Below are 18,105 nucleotides of genomic sequence, written 5' to 3'. Positions count from 1 at the left end.
GGCCCCATCGGCATGTCATTGTATTGTTGTGTGTGTTATGTTTATTATTATCCTGTACGACAACAACAGCAACAAAAAAAAATATGTACAAAACCAATTATATTAAATTCAATAACATGTTTATAAATAGTATACATTTTACCTATATGAACTAATTCTGCTTCTGCTAACACCTTCAAATACAGTACATTTCCACAATTCAAAAGGTCCCATTAATCTTGATTAACGTACAAAGACCATTTGTTACTACAAGAATGAAAAGGTGTGGCCTTGGGTGTAAAAAAGCAAACAATCACATACTGCACCCAGTGACACACCGGCCGTGGAATTCGATTGTCTGTGATTCACCTTCTTTGTGACCAGGCAAGTGCACTTCTTACTCTTAATTTATGTGTTGTTTATTGTGCTGCAGCTGGACTAACAAAGGTATGCAGGGGGTCAGGGCTGAATAGGAAGTGCTCCATTTCTTAAACAGCAGTTTTAAATATGCAGTATATCAGTCGGTTAATGAACAAATGATACAGCAGGGAAAAAATACATAATAGAAATGCTACTTAAAATAGTGAATTATTTCTTAATAAAAACAAATATAAGGAAGAGACATGCATACATAACAAGAATATGTTAGCTGCACAATTAGAATTGTAAGTGTTTAGTGTATCTGGCTGCAGGTAAAGCTTTCATTTAACATTAGTCATTCATTATTAAAGCATTGTTACAATTTTAATTAACTTTCAATGTTATAATTTTGTGAGAAGCAGACACACACAGCCTTGGTAAATGTTTCAGTGTCTTGTAATAAGCAGCCTGTTTGGACGTACTTCTGATTCACTCAGCTTGCCAGTCATCGCTGTACTGTGCCTTTAAGGCTCTTCTTCACTTGTTACAAATTGGCGATTGCATAATTACTTTCTGCTACACTAAATCTGATGTTAATTTCCAGCAGATTGTGAGTACAAAGAGTAATATGCACTAACAAGCTTCTGCATTTTCCCCAGTTTATCTGACAGATGATGGACAGAGCCAGCTGTATTCCATATGCAACTCTTCGTGCTTCTGTGCTACTGAAGTAGAATACGAGCAACTTTGGTAATTTTACATGTATGTGAAGATAAAAACATTTGACCTATCAGAAGAGACTCGAGACCTTTAATGTCTCAAGCTTAACTCGGGTAATTACAATCAAGTGAAATAATTTACTTGTCAAGCCAAATCAGGTTCATTCTGATAACAGCTCATTAATCTACCTGCTATTTATCAGCTCCAGAAGATTAACACGAGGATATATTGTTCGTATTGTATATTCAGAGGCAGTTATGGAGCAGGTGAGGGGTCATCTCAGTGATTAACTGCAAAGCAAAACAAGTGCTTCTCATTTTCAGAGCTGCAGCAGCTAATTGACAGTTATGCAAATACACGTCACGCTAATGAAAGTACAGCTATGAAGGTTCATTCAGGCGTGTGTGAGAATATGTGTAGAGGAACCTCTTGTCTCAACTGTAATGTACAGAACTTTCTTACTTATTTTTCTCAGTCCTAAAAGCAATTTTTATGGTCAAAACATTCCTATAAGCTGTAATTAAACAATTATTTTCCTTCAGTGTGTCTCTTGATTCAACTCATTTGTCTTCATCAGGAGCACCATGTGGTACAAGAGGAGGCTTGAAAGTGTTTCTTTCTTAACTCTTCTGGTCTCCTAAGTTGATCAAGATTCAACTAACAGCGATTTTTTTTCACTTTGGGCTCAAAGGAATCTGAGATATCTTCTCATACTGAAATGCAGGATGTTTTTACTACCTATGAAACTTCCCCCAAACACAATGGAATGGGAAGAGTTTCCTCAAGTAGTACAATATAACGTTTTTTGAGGTAACTTCAGGGTCAACTCTGGGTTTTCAGTGATACAAAAGTGGTTCACTTCTTACCGGGATAGATCATCATGGTAACTTATGCTGAACACCTAACGTGTTCTGAAGCAGGTTACGTAACAGACCAACCTGTACTAATCACCACCCACTGACTAATCAGGTCTCTTGATTCAGGAGCTCTGTGAGCTGATCGTGAGAGAAAAGAGGGAGAGAGTGGTAACACACTTCTTTACCTTGTGATTTTATGAAATATATTCATGAAAGATATTCATCAAGCTTTTGATGTACATCTACAACAGAGACTGATCACAGTACTGAAGCCTGGTACTTCTTGCAATGATAAGTAGGAATGCACAATATTAGTTTTTTTCCCCGGTATCTGATATTTTCCCAACCCTTTTTGCTGATTGTCGATTTCGATACAGATATATTAGGCACGTTTTTTTCCACCTAACTGCAGACAACATCAAGTCTCCCCTGTAGTGGAATTGATGTCATGCCTACTCTTATTGAAGTGGCCAAAAACTGCCATAAAGCAGACATCTTGCACCGTTCTTCACGCTTGATGGAAGAGCTGTGTACAAAAGGTCACGTGTCTGATCACTCGCGTTTCTGAGTGCACCTGAATGCAGCATCCCCCCGAAACACGGCAGCGAGGGAGACATGCCCGGACATGTTTACTGCACCTGCTATGGAGACATCAGTGATCGCCGACAGACTCTTTATCGTGTGTGCGTCCATGAATGTGTATGTTCGTTTTGCACTGATGTTTATGTTACACTCTGTTAGTGTCGGCTTTGGCCATAAGTGTATTTTTGGGGTGTTTGATGTTGTTAAGTACAGTAATATGACGAGAATGTGAGCTAACTGTTAGCTAGTTTAGAAGTAGAAGAACTTTCACAACTCTTTTCATTGGCTCGAGTTTCTGTGACTTTTTAGTCTTTATTGCCTGTTGGACACTAAAATGTATCTCATTTGATCTATGGAAATTGCGAATAAGAAAAGTAGTCATGCACTGGCTGTGAAGAAGTGCACATGGATGTAATCAATGCAGGGTGTAAACTTTTAAGAACAAAACATTTCGTTGCATGTGTGAAGTGAGGGAAGAAATAGATTTCTGGATAACTCTGTGCACCTACAAAAGAACTGCTTCCTGTAATGAGCAACCACGTGTTGTTAAATTGTCTTTAAGTTCCCCTACTTTCTCAGCATGAGGTCTAAATTACAGTACGCTTAACAAATAGGACGTCTATTTTAATAAAACGTAGAATACTAAGCTTGAGGCACAAGAGGAGGCTTCAAAGACATCTGTATTATTCACAGTAACCTAGTAACTGGTAACCGGTAAAGTAGCCAAGAAATGAAATGTAATTTTCTAGTGATGGAGAACGGTAGCAAGAGCTCTCGCAAAAAAATTGCTTATGAAGTTGGTGAGTGTAAGTCCAATCTCAGAGAAGGAGAATCCTCTCAGCATTCAGGGTAAGTCTAACAGATAAGATACTGAGTGGAAAACGGATTCCCTTGCAGTTAATGTTGCAGGCTGAGGCTGCCCTTTTCTAAGAAGTTGAAGAGGCAAAGCTGTAAACCGGCAATTAAGTGGACAGTGTAAGGAGACAGGAGAATAAATGGCTAATAACTGAACTTGTGGCTTGTGTTTAACGATAAGACATTTAAAAAAGTGAACCGATTATGACTGAAAAATTAATCATAACATATCTTATAATAAGAAATGTTTTACAAGATGTACGTTTGTTCTACAATAAATTTAACCCTTGCAATCTAGACATTGATTTTGGTGCATACAAATAGGGCAATGCAATGATAAATCTCTTACCTGGTAGTTACACAATTGCTCTAATAACTCAGCTTTCACACACAAACACACACACACACTCCTGACAACTGCCTCACTCAGGATGCTCCCAAACTTTGGGAACTGAAGCTTAACAACGGAAAGAAAAGTGACAAAAAAAACGAAGAACAATCATCACGACTTACTTCTCCTCTTGCCAACATCTCCCTTGGAGGTGGCAGCCTCATTTAGCAGCACCATCCCCATGGTGATTGCAGCATCTGGGACAAGGTTGTCAAGGAAACAACACACTTGCATACAGGAGTGGAGGAAGCTGGGAGGTACACGCTGCCCCGGGAAGAACTGCTGGACACACATATGCACTTACAGATACAGCAGGCATACATGTGCACAGAGGCACTCAAGCTGTTTAACAAAAACATCAGTCAACAGAAAATATATCGAAAAAGTGTGTGTAGACAATAACATTAACAGTTTTAGTTGCAATATAAAACATTAAAGTGCATTGGCTCTACAATTAACTTATCTAATAACAGCTTCCTGTTTTGTTGAGACTGTGTCAGAGGGGAGCATATGAACCTGCGAATTTTGAGCGCTGCAGTTAATGGTGTATAGCATCACAAGACGTATACATATGCTGCAATAGAAAATTTAAATACAAACAGGATTTACTTTTTGTAAGGTCCCCCTCCCTTTTCCTAAGTATTGCAAAAAGGAATGATGTGTTATCAGAGAATCAGTGTAAGCAGTGTTTTGTTGTTATTCTGTTCAGGCAACAAAAACTAATCAACTTTTTGGGGGCTATTGGTTTTTCTTTTTTTTTTTTTTACTATGGAGCTATATCTGAAGTGGTACAGCCTGACCCAGGAAAGGAAACATAATGCATTCCTATGTTTTTAAAAACCCACACAGTTTGGTTTATCGAGTCAACTGTGCAAACATAACAGAGTAATACAGACACAGAATACGCGTGTCAAAATCATGGTCCTTACAGCTGTCGTTTTGTCTCCCTCTATATATTGCTCTAGTTATTTTCTGTGTGTCCCCTGTTATATGTATATGAATATAAGTATTGTAGATTGCTCTAGTTTACAATAGAAAACAGATTTAGAAAGTTATAACAATTTACCCTTGACTGAGCCAATTCCAGTTGTTGAAAAAGAAACAAAGTAGTTGCTGCGTAAATTAAAAAACAAACTCCCTATCAGCCAAGACATATGGTAAAAGTTGTGAGGGTGATCGGTTGAGATCTGATTATTTTGACTTGCCTGCATTACATTGTACAGTTTTATAATCACCATTCTTAATCTTACTTTTAAATGTTCTCTGACTGAATTTCTTCTGAATGTCTGAACACTTTCAGACAGTTTTCCTTGGTGTTTGTGGAGGGCTCGATCAGGGCCGAGGACCACTGCTGATGGGGGGTCAATTGTATAAAGCCAGTTGAGATATTATGTGATATTGATTCAGACTTGACTGAAAAATCAATTGGTCATTTTTCCAACTGGCTTACCTACATTTGTACTATGCTCTTATAGTATTTAGCTATTGTTAAAGTTATATGACTGGTTGAAATAAAGACATTTGAGTTCAAATAACGTGAACATCATTTCATAGAAGTGAGCAGTGCTCTTTTTTAACACTGGAGCTGTTGTAAAATCAGTGCAAAGCACAGTTTTTGTTGGCTCATAATTACAGATTTCTTTTGGACCGCATGCTCAGCATACAAATCCACATAGTTTAGAAAAACCTGACAGGGTGCACACACAAAGGCTGCCACATGGGGAGATACAGAGCGGAACGGGAGGCATCCTCTGATATGGGACACAAACACTAACAAAATATCTTCACACGGAGCAACAGAATTGGACCATGGAAGGTGGCAGTTTGGGTAGTTGCAGGAAGCTGTGCCACATTGTGATAATGAAGACATGATAACAATTGGAGACCTACAAGTGTATAATAGTGTTACAACAAAAACATACTTTTCCATTGTACTGCAGGCGTTCCAACACGTGTCTACTGCAACACGACATCACAAATGTGTGAAGCGGGTTAGCTCAAACAGACCGCTGGCTATATTACTGTCAGCTCTGCCATTTGCTTTTTTAAAAACTGTCCTTACTGTTATCATCCTGGAAAATACCCCAACGACAAACTCAAGTACATCATCAGCATAACACGTAACTTTGTCCTGCTTTACTGGTTGATATTTAAATCAGGTTGTAATGCTGGTTTGATTTGAACAGGACGGGCTTTTGGGCACATTATCAAACAAAATATTGGAGAAGACGGGTAGATAAAAGGGCAAATTGTATTTTTCCTGGGCACAAAAATTTAAATCAATTGCTTCTACTCCCCCTCATTTAAACCATTCAACTGTCGAGATGTCACCTAAATACCAAATAGGCAGCAAAGAAAGTTCCAGTTTGTTCACACTATGGGCCATTATTCACATTCTACCGTGTTCATTTTATGTCAGTCAACTTATTATTAGACACTTTTAAGCACTATATCCTTTGGAGCATAAAACATATTAGATTTGAATTTTTCAATATCCGCTTTAAAATGATTTTTTTTTTGTTGAGTACTGATTGATATATATCAGGGCTCTATGATATATCGTTTAACAATTGCAATTGCGATGTGTGCATGCGCACTAGTCAGGCAACGCTGCTGCCATCACAGATCATGTCTACAGGATGATCGAGGCAGAGTTACGCGAGGTGGCTTATGAGTGAGACTATTCCTGTTATTAGCTGCACCTAATCCCGTGCCGGTTAACGCTGTGGCCACATAAACGGACCGCTCACGGAGCAGACTTACTACTACTTACTATTACTAAATAAGCACATTTAAGACAGTTTAAGTCCTTGGATTAGGTCGTCAGGTCACAATGTTAGTGCCATCTAAATTAATCATTTCTGTTTGTTTGCATGTTACCCGTCTGTCTGTCTGTCTGTCTGTCGGACATTTTGACAGCATACAAATCAAGAGATTAATCCTCACAAACAAAAGATATATATATTTTTTTTAAGATACTTAAAAACTATCCTTCATAAAAAACAAAGCATATGGCTGCATGTATCCGTCTGTATGTCAGTGTATGTGTGAGAATAATGTATCTCTGTCTCTTTTTTATCTTACATGGTATAGCTATGCAACTGCAAGTGGTATGCAGGTGTTTGTTCTTGAATTAAATAAGGTTACAACCATGGGGAAACTGCATCTATGAGAGTCATAAAAAGTGTTTACAACACCTGCTCAGACAACAAGAGTAGGTGTGTTAGCCTTTCAGCGGGTCTGAATGTGTGTTTCATTTAGATGTAATCAGCTGTGCAGAAAATAAAAAAATAAACTGCGAGAGCGCAGACAAACAAATATTGCTCTGCAGCGGGTGCGACCTTGGACCTGCTATTTCCCATGGGCTCACGCACAACAGCAAGGAATGAACGGTACTGTTACACACACACATAAAAACAGCAGTGCAAGTACACGGGGACACACAAGCAGACGGGGGAGAAGACAAACACAACAGAAACATCTATTCAGCTAAAAAAAAAAAAAAAGTCCACAAACACACACGCGGAGAAGCAGCCTATCATCAGGGGTTGAATTTGGAACAAATCAGGCAAGGAGGTGAAGTTAAAAGAGGACAATCTCTTGTCTTTGTATTGTGTGTTTGTTCAGTCCAGCGGGCAGCCTCCCTGTGGAGACTGCACACAGATGATAGAGTTTTTGTGTTGGGAAAATAAATGTAGCAGACAAGAAAATTGGATGCTATTCCAGACATATACAATGTGCCTTTCTATGTGCCGTGTGTAAGCAAATGGAGAATTAAAGGGATTTGTTGCCAGCATGAGCTGTTGGACATTTCACACAGAGCTGAATGCTCTGCGTGATGTGCAATTTGCAGAACCATGTTTCAATGCAAGTCAACAGATGAAACATACGACCACAAACATGTTGCTGAAAAGGATACTGAGAAGAAGGATGATGTGAGACTCGGCCACAAACTGAGCCTGACTGCTGCCGTGGATGTAACTCTGTGGGGGAGAAAAAGAGAGGGAGACAAACGTTTAAGTTAATGTTGTTAATTTCTTACGACAAGAGGATACACAAGGTAACACCCTCAGAGAAAATACAAGACAGACCTGGAGGGATACATGATGTAAAAAAAAAAAGGATTGTAGAGTGGTTCATTTAAAACAGAAAAGTTGGAAACAGTCAAGAAAGAAAGGAGTTCAAAGAATGTTTCAAAAAGAAGTCACATGTAAGGAGGACTAAGAAGGAGTAACAGTCTGCTACCATCCCAAATATGGACCTATAATGATGCCCAACATCCCTTTATCTTCTCCCGAACAATAACGGTCTCTGATATCCCCATACACGACCTGGTTAGAGCCAAAATGGCGCCTTTCTCCTGGCTTAATCTCAGCTTTTTCTTTGTCATGGAAATCTAGAACAGAAGGTCTCAAACTTTTCCCAACAACAGCTTGGCAGCAGCAAGGTGCCTTTGCGTCTTTTGATGCAACCACACATGGTTTTGTTAAATGTATGAGCAGGATGTGTAATTTGCGTGTGTGCAGGTCAGATTAAGTGTTAGTGCATGTGTGTGTCTGCGTGTGTGCTGGTGAGTCATAAAGATATCTGCCATGTAGTGTGTTGGCGGACAGAGGTGCCACCTTTTCACTGAGTGGGCAGAGAGGTCAATCTAACCCAACAGGAACACTCACACGTACAGACACACAAATCTGTATTATTCACACTCGCAGCCCAACCTGTAAATGGAGACTCCCACTGTTAAAGCTGGTTTCAACTGTTTAACCCTAACCCTTCTGAATATTTTAGATGACAGAACTAGTACACAAAGTCGGTCGAACAATAATCTTTAAACTGAAAATTGAATAGGGCAGACGATTCATTCACCTGGGATCAGTAGCACTGCACTCACACGTTTTTGGTTGGGCTTATATTTCTAGCTCCGCCCACCAGTCAGTTTAGAACTGAAGAAGCCTTTCGGATGAGAGGTGAAACGTCTTCAAGAACTTCAACCAAGTCCGGTTACCTTTTGGATTAAGCTTAGAATTACCATGACCCGGATGACTGAGAACCTTCATAGACATAAAAATGATTATATATATTTTTTTTGTTTAAAGGGGGCCATATCTTGAATGGATATTCTCATATGTTGCATGGGTTTTACATTTTTGGGTGTTTATTGTTCACGGTGAAAAAGTGAAAACTACACAATTCCATGTTTTTCCAGAATAAAAATGTAAAAAGGTCGCCTCTGAAATGGGCTGTTCAGAACAGCTGCAGGTTTCTACGTAGAACCTTGCTTTGGCTGAATTCGACCGATCGTCATGCACCGTATGCAGTCACTCCAAATACTGCCAGCCAATCGTGACTAAGGTCTAACCTTTGAATGTCAAAACGGTTTGGAGGAATGAGAGGCTCCGAAAAATAAGTAACTTAAAATATGTATACAATTTTTCAAACGAAAAATACATTACCATCGTGATTTAAAAACACATTAGAATCATGGAAAATGCCTGCAAAGCTAAAATATGTCCCCTTTAAAATAATTACACTCACAGTGAGAGTTGCGTCCATAGCAACGGTCAACTCTGTAGCCTTCTTAAAATGAGCTAACCAAGCTAACATTACTCACATTAAATGGAAACATTTCCACTAATGGTGAATAAAGACATGGTGAACAGGACCGCAGGAATCAGCGCAGCACCTGATACAGTTTTCTGTCTCATCACAGAGTCTGTTGACAGTTTCTCCCATTCGCCGTATCCCGTACTGTGTTCTGTTTAATGTTTACCTCATGTGCCGTCTTCAGTTTTGTATATCTCTCTGTCGTAGTGTACAGTTTTTGTATCGTTTAACGTTTATTGCTTTCTCTCTGCTGTTTTAATCTCTTTTCTGTTTTTCCCTCTGTAAACAAGCTGATGTCAGATTTACCGGACTTCTTTCTGCGGACTGATTTGATTACAGTTAGTCCTCCGAAATGTGGGATTAGAGCCGCATCCCTAGCAACGGTCTGTTCTTCATAACAACGGTCTGTTATCAAGAAATAGCAGACCTCTGAATGCTGAATGCCAAAGTGAAGAAGGCTTTGAAATGTGAAACAATTTTAGTCAGTTTTTACCTCTTTGCAAAGACATGATTAAGTTCAAACTCTCAAAGTCTTTCACAGACATCCACCAGTGCTTCTTGAATTTATTGGTCTGTAACTGTGTCTAACTAGTGTGACTTGTCTCAGTATACATCACTGTCTGTTACAGTCAGTACCCATCGAAAGAACCACTATATAAAGTTCAGCGCTGAAGATTCAAACTTTGCAAAAGCAAGCTTCTGTGATAAGATGTCAGAGGCCTGGTTCGACTGGCATCTGTCGGCGTGTGATGGGAGGGGTTCAGACAGGCAGACAAAGGAAGACAAAGTGTAAGTCTTGTGGAAACGAGACAAATAGAAGGAGCGAGGGGAAGGAAGTCTTTCAGTCAGTTTCACATTGTTGAATCCCTGCAGATTATTAGTGTCTAGGTTTACAGCACATCTAAGGTCTGTTTTTCCACTTGACTGCCCCAGTGTTCATTTATTTCCCTATCAGACAGAAATAAGGATGGAAAGATGAATAGAATATGACAAAGGAGGAGGAGTAAAGGGTGGACAGCTTTTTCTTGCTTCAGTGGAGAGAAATGAAGATTTTTTGCACTTGAGTGCAGACATAAAGACGACAAAGGCACTAGGCTGAAACAGATCCTTTAGTCTGCAACAAAACCCTGTTGTGCGGCATTAGCTGGGACTTTAATTGGTATTAAGATGCTTTCCTTATTGACAAACCAAGGCCCCTTTATAACCACATTGAAAAAAAGTTTGTTTTAGTTGTGCAGCACTATATTTGATTATTGGAGAGTGATTACTTTAGCACTCCTTAATTTAAAAAGATTCTAGGTGAATCAAAGGTACAGCGAGTGTTTTAGCAAGAGTAACGAGCATTAAAAGCAAGTAAATCATTATATTACCGTGTGGAATTAGGTGAAGTTGCCTTTCTGACGGTGCAAAGTCAAGCACAGAGCAATACACAGTGCAATGCAACTGTCAGTGGTAGTTTCTGACTGACGCAGTTGTCATTTTTAACCCCAGTGCCCACCGTGTGTTAGTAGCAAATGCACTAAAGCCCATCTGTAGGCCCATAGGCAGGTCTTAGGTGTTGTCAGGTGCATTGCTATTGACCAAAAACACCTGGTCTGAAGTCAACAGAATAGTATTTTCCTGCTATTCAAAGGGCCATTCGTTAAGATTGGGGCCGTCATATTTACAACGCACTTTCAATGAGCATGTTGCGCACAGGGACTCCAACTTTTCAGATAAAGAACAGAGCATTTGCTCATCAAATAGATTTATTCCTGACATTATTAAACAGCTTTTAGCACTGTGCGGCATTTTTGTTGATGCTAGTTTTACGACGACATGCTCGCATAGCTTCACCTCGTTCACCTCAGGAAGCTTTGGTTGATTCCTGCTGGAGCCCTACACAGCCCAAAAACTTTAGACTGAAGCCGCTCACATAGGCCTAAAACATAGCTACCAGTGCAAGTGACAATCATTCTCAAAAGCTTAAAAATATACTGTCCAGTGTCCATGGGCTTATTTCACGGCGGACATTTTTACATCCAACAGGAGGAAAAGCACCGGTGTTAATAATAGCTTTAACAATGGTTCTGTTCTATTCAGGTGTCTGAGAAAGCCATGACAGCCAGTCAGCATGCACACAACCAGGACCATGAAATTGAGGCAGCTAAATGGAATACAGCCATCATTAATGCTACCACAAACACCTATGCTTTTCCTCCTGTTGGATGTAAAAAAGTCAGCTGTAAAAAAGCCCTTTTTATGTATGCAGTAAATAATATAGAGTGAAACTACAAAGATTTACGCACTACCTTTCACAGAAAGTCTATTCCCCACTGATGATGTGATCCCAACTAATGCTGTCAGCGTGTCTCCAGACACGTTGACAGCAACAGAGACGCACTTATCATTTCCGCTGCTATGGGATCACTACAGCATATACTTCAATTTACTCATCACAATATTTCACACAGTGGCGTGTATGTACATTGGCACAGTGGAAGGAAAGAAGTTAAATGAGCCAGCCTGACCCAGCTCTGTCTAAAAGTAATGGTACCTGGCTTTTAAAAATGAAGTGGAGATGACTCTCTCTGTTTGATTCCTGCTCAAAACACAACTGTGATTAATATAAAGAAAATAACCAATTTCCCCTTCTTAGTGCGCACATTATGCTTCACTTACTAGCAAAAGGGGGATGGACAAGCACTAAATGCAATTGCGCCACGCACTTTAGATCATTTTAATAGGGCCCTTAGATTGCCCTGTCTGTTCCAAATTGTGAAAATGTTTTGCAGGTGATCCTTTTTACTCGGGGTCAGGAGGAAAAATTTAAAATTAGACTTTCCAGCCCTTATCTAGGCCGAAACACTCCCTGAGTAACCAGTTTCATCCAGTGCAATCGAATATATCCTACCTTTATGAAACTTTATGGAGTGGACATCTCACCAGCTAACGCAATACAAGTCGATTCATAAGGATGTTATACAGTGATACTTGATAGTGTGACACGACAACCTTGGAGTTGAATCAACACTCTCTTATAATCTCAATATTATAAGATTCATAAAGGTTGTGTATTTGACAAGACTTACATGGTGCATCTGATATATAATGAAGAATTTATATTTCAAAACAAGGCTACTTGAAGTAGGCTTAAAGTGCTGAACTTGAACATTGCATTTTTTTTCTCTTTGGCAACACTTGTGTCGACAAATCGGTAATTGCGGGAGCACACTTTTTTCATTTTTCTTTGGATTTTCACTTATTTTTGAAGTTGTATCTGTACTCATCGATCTTTTCATTGTTTGTTCAGCCATAGTAGATCACGGTTTACTCGCAACACTTCGACCGGAAAAGCAGCCGCTTTACACACAAGTGCGTTTGTTGCGATAGCTCCGCCTATCCTCTCTGGCAGACCAACCACTGCTTGGTGACCGAAAATGCGTCACTAACTGGGCGCCGCTTGTGATTATTCTGGCGAAAGTCACCACCAACACCCAGTCCGTAATTCTGCAAATGCAAAGGCTTTCATCAGTGGGCCATAGGCTCATACACCATTGTGTTACCTCATTCAGCATTCAGAGGTCTGCTATTTCTTGATAACAGACCGTTGTTATGAAGAACAGACCGTTGCTAGGGATGCGGCTCTAATCCCACATTTCGGAGGACTAACTAATCAACTCAGTCCGCAGAAAGAAGATAGATATAATTAAAATCTTCAAGAATGTTACTTTAAGATGAGATGTTTGGAAGTCCAAACAACCAGATTTCTTTTTATATTCACAAAATAAGGGAATCTTTTTTTTATGTTTAATTACAGGAAGCACAGGGCTCAGGGCTCAACACACACACACACACACACACACACACACACACACACACACACACACACACACACACACACACACACACACACACACACACACACACACACACACACACACACACACACACACACACACACACACACACACACACACACACACACACACACACACACACACACACACACGTGTCAATGAAAGAGAGGTAAACTAACAAGCCCATATGCAAATCACAATTGAAAGAGCAAGCTTGAGGTGCTTTTTAGTTGATTGTTTGCATTCTTCATTTACAGAAATGCATTCTAAATCAAGTATAGTACGAGCAGATCAAAAAAATAACCTGAATAACCAAAGACGAATGAAACCGTATCCCAAGGTATATTTGTCCTTTCGTTCCTAGAGCATTACTATTACTATTTTTAAAAGCACAGCTCTCTGCGTGTGCTCCCCTCAACATTTAAAGTAACTGCAGACAGGGGCTTTGGGCAGGAGCCGTGCTTGGAGGATGAAAAATTCCTCAATCCATAGCCCGGCACTTCCAATTAATCTGATGGATTAGAATGCAGGAGTTCCATTCATTAGTGTGCAGAGCTGAGAGCGTGTGCGTTTCAGTCCATGCATGTGTATGCTGAAAGCCACTAAGTAAATCCGTGTTTGTAAATGAGAGTGAGAATTTGTCTGTGTGAAAGGAAATGTGTGTGTGTGTGTGTGTGTGTGTGTGTGTGTTCATTAGAAAGATGCGAGACATCAAGGTGGTCTGGAAGTAAAAGCAGCCACAGCTTGCTGAGCCAACCTGGAGATGAATGGAGAAGCTAACTTAGCGGTCACACTCCATAACTTGTTGCTTCTCTCTTATTTAGGGAAACACAGGTATCCAACACAAACTAATGGAAACACTTGTGAGAACGCCAAAGCGGTCTTTGAAATTTGTTCGGGTGCTGAATATGGACAGTTTTACAAGCGTTTAAATGACAATGCGCTGATGCAAATCGATCTGTGAAAACACCTGTGTAACATACACAGGAAGACAGCTTTAAACGCTGGCAACACCAAATTACCACAATATATTTTTTAAAGAGCACTTCAGATTTACCTGTGGAAGTAAAAAGAGACCTGGTGTGTTTGGCTAAAACTTTAAATGTTTGCATTAAAGCACTTCATTGGTATGTGTCTTGCATCCAACAGTGCCAGGATGTCTGAAAGGGTCAGATTAAAGCCCTCTAAAGCCATTACAGCCGACTTAAAAATGTTAGAACTTCACAACATTTACTTAAAACACAAAATGGATAGCGAGTCTTAAAAGCACATCTTAAAAAATAATTGTCTGCATTATCAGTAAGTGGTAAGTTTTTTATTGATATGTATGGTGAAGTTTTTCAAAGAGTTCTTGTTAAACTTTTTCAGAGAGGACGCCCAGAAACGACAGCCAGTGGGCAGGTCACAGCAAGTTCCCCCAACAGAACTCATAACATGTACAAACTTTCAAACTTCAGAACAGTGGATACTAAGTCAGTCAACATGCCTGGATAAATTGTGATGGGGATGCATTGTGTAGTTCTTAACCTCCTGAGACCCTGCCTACTCATATGGGGGCATTAGATTTTGGCTTCACAGCACCGTGATATTTAATTCTGCGAAACTTAGACCCGTTGGTCTCATTCATGGACACTTTTTCCACCACCCTGTGGTCACAAAAGCAAATTACACTGATCGGTGTACAGTCAAGATGGCCGTGATCCTGACCAAAATGTGTTACAGTTGGTCTCTTCAGAAAACTCAACCAGGTGCAAAACCTCTTCAGATTTTATGATTGAAACTAGTTTATTTAATGCGTATTAACAGTTGTAGCTTGATATGGCAGACAAATTTGACTAATTTTATCAATAGCAACAAGCTATAACACCGTTATGACAAGGTACTCACATGAGGACATTGGGACTTTTTCAATGTAACACAAAGACAATTCTTAGGTTTTATACTTATTAGGTCCTATTAATCCCCAAAAGGCAGGAGAAATTAAAAATGCATACCAAACAAAAGCTCGGGTCTCAGGAGGTTCATGTTTAGTCTTATGTGCAATGTTGTGCGTTAGGGAGACGGGGTGGGGGGCTCTTTTAATGTCTATTTCTGTATGGGTAAGGGTTAGCGTGCTCTCTTAATGGTCTAGTTTTGTGTGTTACCTTGTGTGTGTCTGGGGTGGGGCTGAGGATGTATTTTGTACTCTTTTAACTTGTATGTCTTCTTATGATTTTATTATTTGACTACAGATGGAAAATAGCAATTTGCTAAAACCCGGTACATCTCTCCTTGTTTTATATATAATGTTCTTTGTGCATTGTCCCTGCTCAATTAAAGAAACACAATATAACATGAGAAGGAAAAATACAAAATACCAGCAGACATAAAGTTCCTAATTTAGCAGAAACAAAGCCGTCTTCATATTTTGTTGAGTAGCAAAACAGAGAGCTGTTATACGTCATTCTTTTAGACCACACTGAATGCTGACAAACACTTTTTCCCCCTGTTACGGAGCCTCATCATGGCTCACCTCAATAAATCAAGGCAGGTTCACGCTGCGGAGCTGTCCGGTACAACTTTAATCTGCTACTGCTCCAATTAATCTGATGGATTAGATTTTAGTGTGTGCATAAGGTCCAAACATCAAGTGCGTTTGTCTCTAAATAGCACTGAATGATGTATATGTAAAAGAAACCCGCTCCTATAATTGGAAATGTAATTGTCTGAGTCAGTTACCCCGACATCGTGTTGATGAATTACACACTCTGTAAAGGATTAATTTTTATGCTATGATTGTTTTTCAGCATAACTCATTGTACAAACATTCTGTAGGCCAAAGAAAAACACATTAGTTTCCGTCGGCGTAAAAGCAGTGATGTTCCAGTTGGAGGTTGTCTGAGGCAACTGTGGAGTTAATTAGGATTCTACCCACCATTGTACTTAAGACTTTGGGTATGATGCTCATTTAAATGCACTAAATAACTCTGACACAAAGAAAAATCTATGGAACTCGACGATAAGATTACTCCTCCGGCGGGTCTGAAGTAAATAGATGGTAAAAGGTTAGCTCAATTAAAAAACTAAATATCAACGTTAGAGCTAAAATATGTCTAGACCTTTTACCGAACACCTCCCCCGGGGATAATTTACCATAGTATTTTTTCATTAGCATACTCAAAGGAGCAGGAACTGGAGGATATACGTGTTTACATTCTCCCTTCTAAAGAAATGCAGCTGTGAGCAGCACTGAGCGTCTTTGTTCATGCGCTCATTTGAATACATTGACATTAAAAAGCCTTGTTTATATAAGAACTGTATAAAGCTGCTCATTTGTCAGACTATGAAGCAAATGAGGTGTCTTCACCCATGCAGGCGTACTATATGTATTTTCAGACATAGATGAGGGCCAGAGGCATCCAACTTGTTTATTATGATATTAAAATGAGGTTGGGAGGAGGGAGCCGTCAATGATTTGCTTAATATTTTGCACCTTTTGTGCTACATATCAAAAGGAATACACATAAGAGGAAAGTAAGTACCGCTGAAAATGGAATGGGTGCCATTAATTATGCAGACACTGACAACACAATGTACATGAGCAATGATTTCTTTTGACTTAACTAGCTTAAACCCAACCATAGCAGTGTTAGCTGTTAACAGCTGTGAGCCAGATAACCTTTACAGATAGCCATATTCATCCTTTTCCACCGTGTATCATGTATAGTGTGCGCAAAGGTGTGTTTGTGTGAGTTTGCTTTGGTAAAGGTCAGGAGGCACTCAGACACGAAGAGGGATAAATGAAAATCCAACAAAGCAGAAAGAACGGCGAGGAGAAAAGATGGAGGGAAATAGATGCTTTGTTGAAATACACAATACAATACATGGATAAGTTTGACTGTGTGCGATGTTGTGAGTGGGTATAATGAGAGGTGATGTAGGAAGTGAACCTCGCAAGGTCATCTGATTTGAGTGTCAGCTAAATACCTACAAGATAAAGTGATATCAAGAGAGTGGAAGAGAAAGCCAAGGGAGAGGGGGATTGTTTGCTGAGTGATACAGGTGGAATAAATCAGACGACAAATACAACTATTAAAACTCAGTAATGATTCAACTGGAAATGTTGGAAGAATTAAGTAGAAAATAATTACAGAGTGGACAATAAGGCAATAAATTATACATGATTGATAGCTATTTAGCATTTAAATGTTTAGTTAAAAGAGGAATGTGCAGCAACACAATGATTATTTATCCACAACAGCAGAGGGACTACGGGCAGGTTCACTGATCCCTTCACTTACACAAATATGGAAGTCTATTTTAGGGATTCAGGTGATGCTTTAAAATCTCATTATCTACTCTCTGTTTATGCTATTCAGTGTTTTCACACTCCGTGGAAAGTTCAGTTTAATTACCCAAGAGTCAATGACAGCCATTTAGAACCCGTTTTCTTTTTTCCAAAACACGTCAATCAGTAAAGTGAGGTGACTTCTCATCTGCTCAAAAGTTTTATTTGTGTTTTGTTTTTCTGGGAAATATGTGGGATTTTTATGTGGTGGTAATGAGGTGTAGAAGATGAAAGAGTGCACACATTGACGCAGGCTTGTGACATAAAGGAAATGCTGTCTCCATTCAAAGATTGTCCATGTAACTATGGGCGTGGGGAAAAGGGAAACAATATATAAATAAAACACCTTAACATTCTCCTGTTATGAGAACTAAGGGTGCCCTTGAGCTAGAAACACCCAAACTGCTCCAATGAGCTTTCTCAGTGGCTGACAGCTCAAGTTGAACTGGCGTGGAGTAACTCTGTCTTACAGTGAAAAGACCGCGTCACACCATATTGAAGTCTCACACAATGACAAAGTAATATCATTAATATGCAGATTACACAGTGATTTCTAAAATGCTTTCGTCATGGTCCCATTTAAGCAGTGAG

General features: G+C 39.5%; 1 protein-coding gene across 1 annotated transcript in view; it reads right to left on the bottom strand.

The window, feature by feature from the left end:
• The window catches only part of tusc3 (tumor suppressor candidate 3), an 81,002-nt gene that overhangs the window by 8,886 nt on the left and 54,011 nt on the right, over positions 1–18,105 (bottom strand). Inside the window, exons 7-8 of the mRNA XM_069665657.1 lie at positions 7,664–7,727; positions 3,867–3,941 (exon numbers count right to left, since the gene is read on the bottom strand). Coding sequence (XP_069521758.1) covers positions 3,867–3,941; positions 7,664–7,727 — 139 coding nt within the window. The remainder of the gene's footprint in view (positions 1–3,866; positions 3,942–7,663; positions 7,728–18,105) is intronic.

This window comes from Semicossyphus pulcher, unplaced genomic scaffold, assembly GCF_022749685.1.
Source record: "Semicossyphus pulcher isolate SPU_LCO1_2020_fin unplaced genomic scaffold, fSemPul1.0.p SCAF_17, whole genome shotgun sequence".
Lineage (NCBI taxonomy): Eukaryota > Metazoa > Chordata > Actinopteri > Labriformes > Labridae > Semicossyphus > Semicossyphus pulcher.
This window is presented reverse-complemented; position numbering and strand designations above follow the sequence as displayed.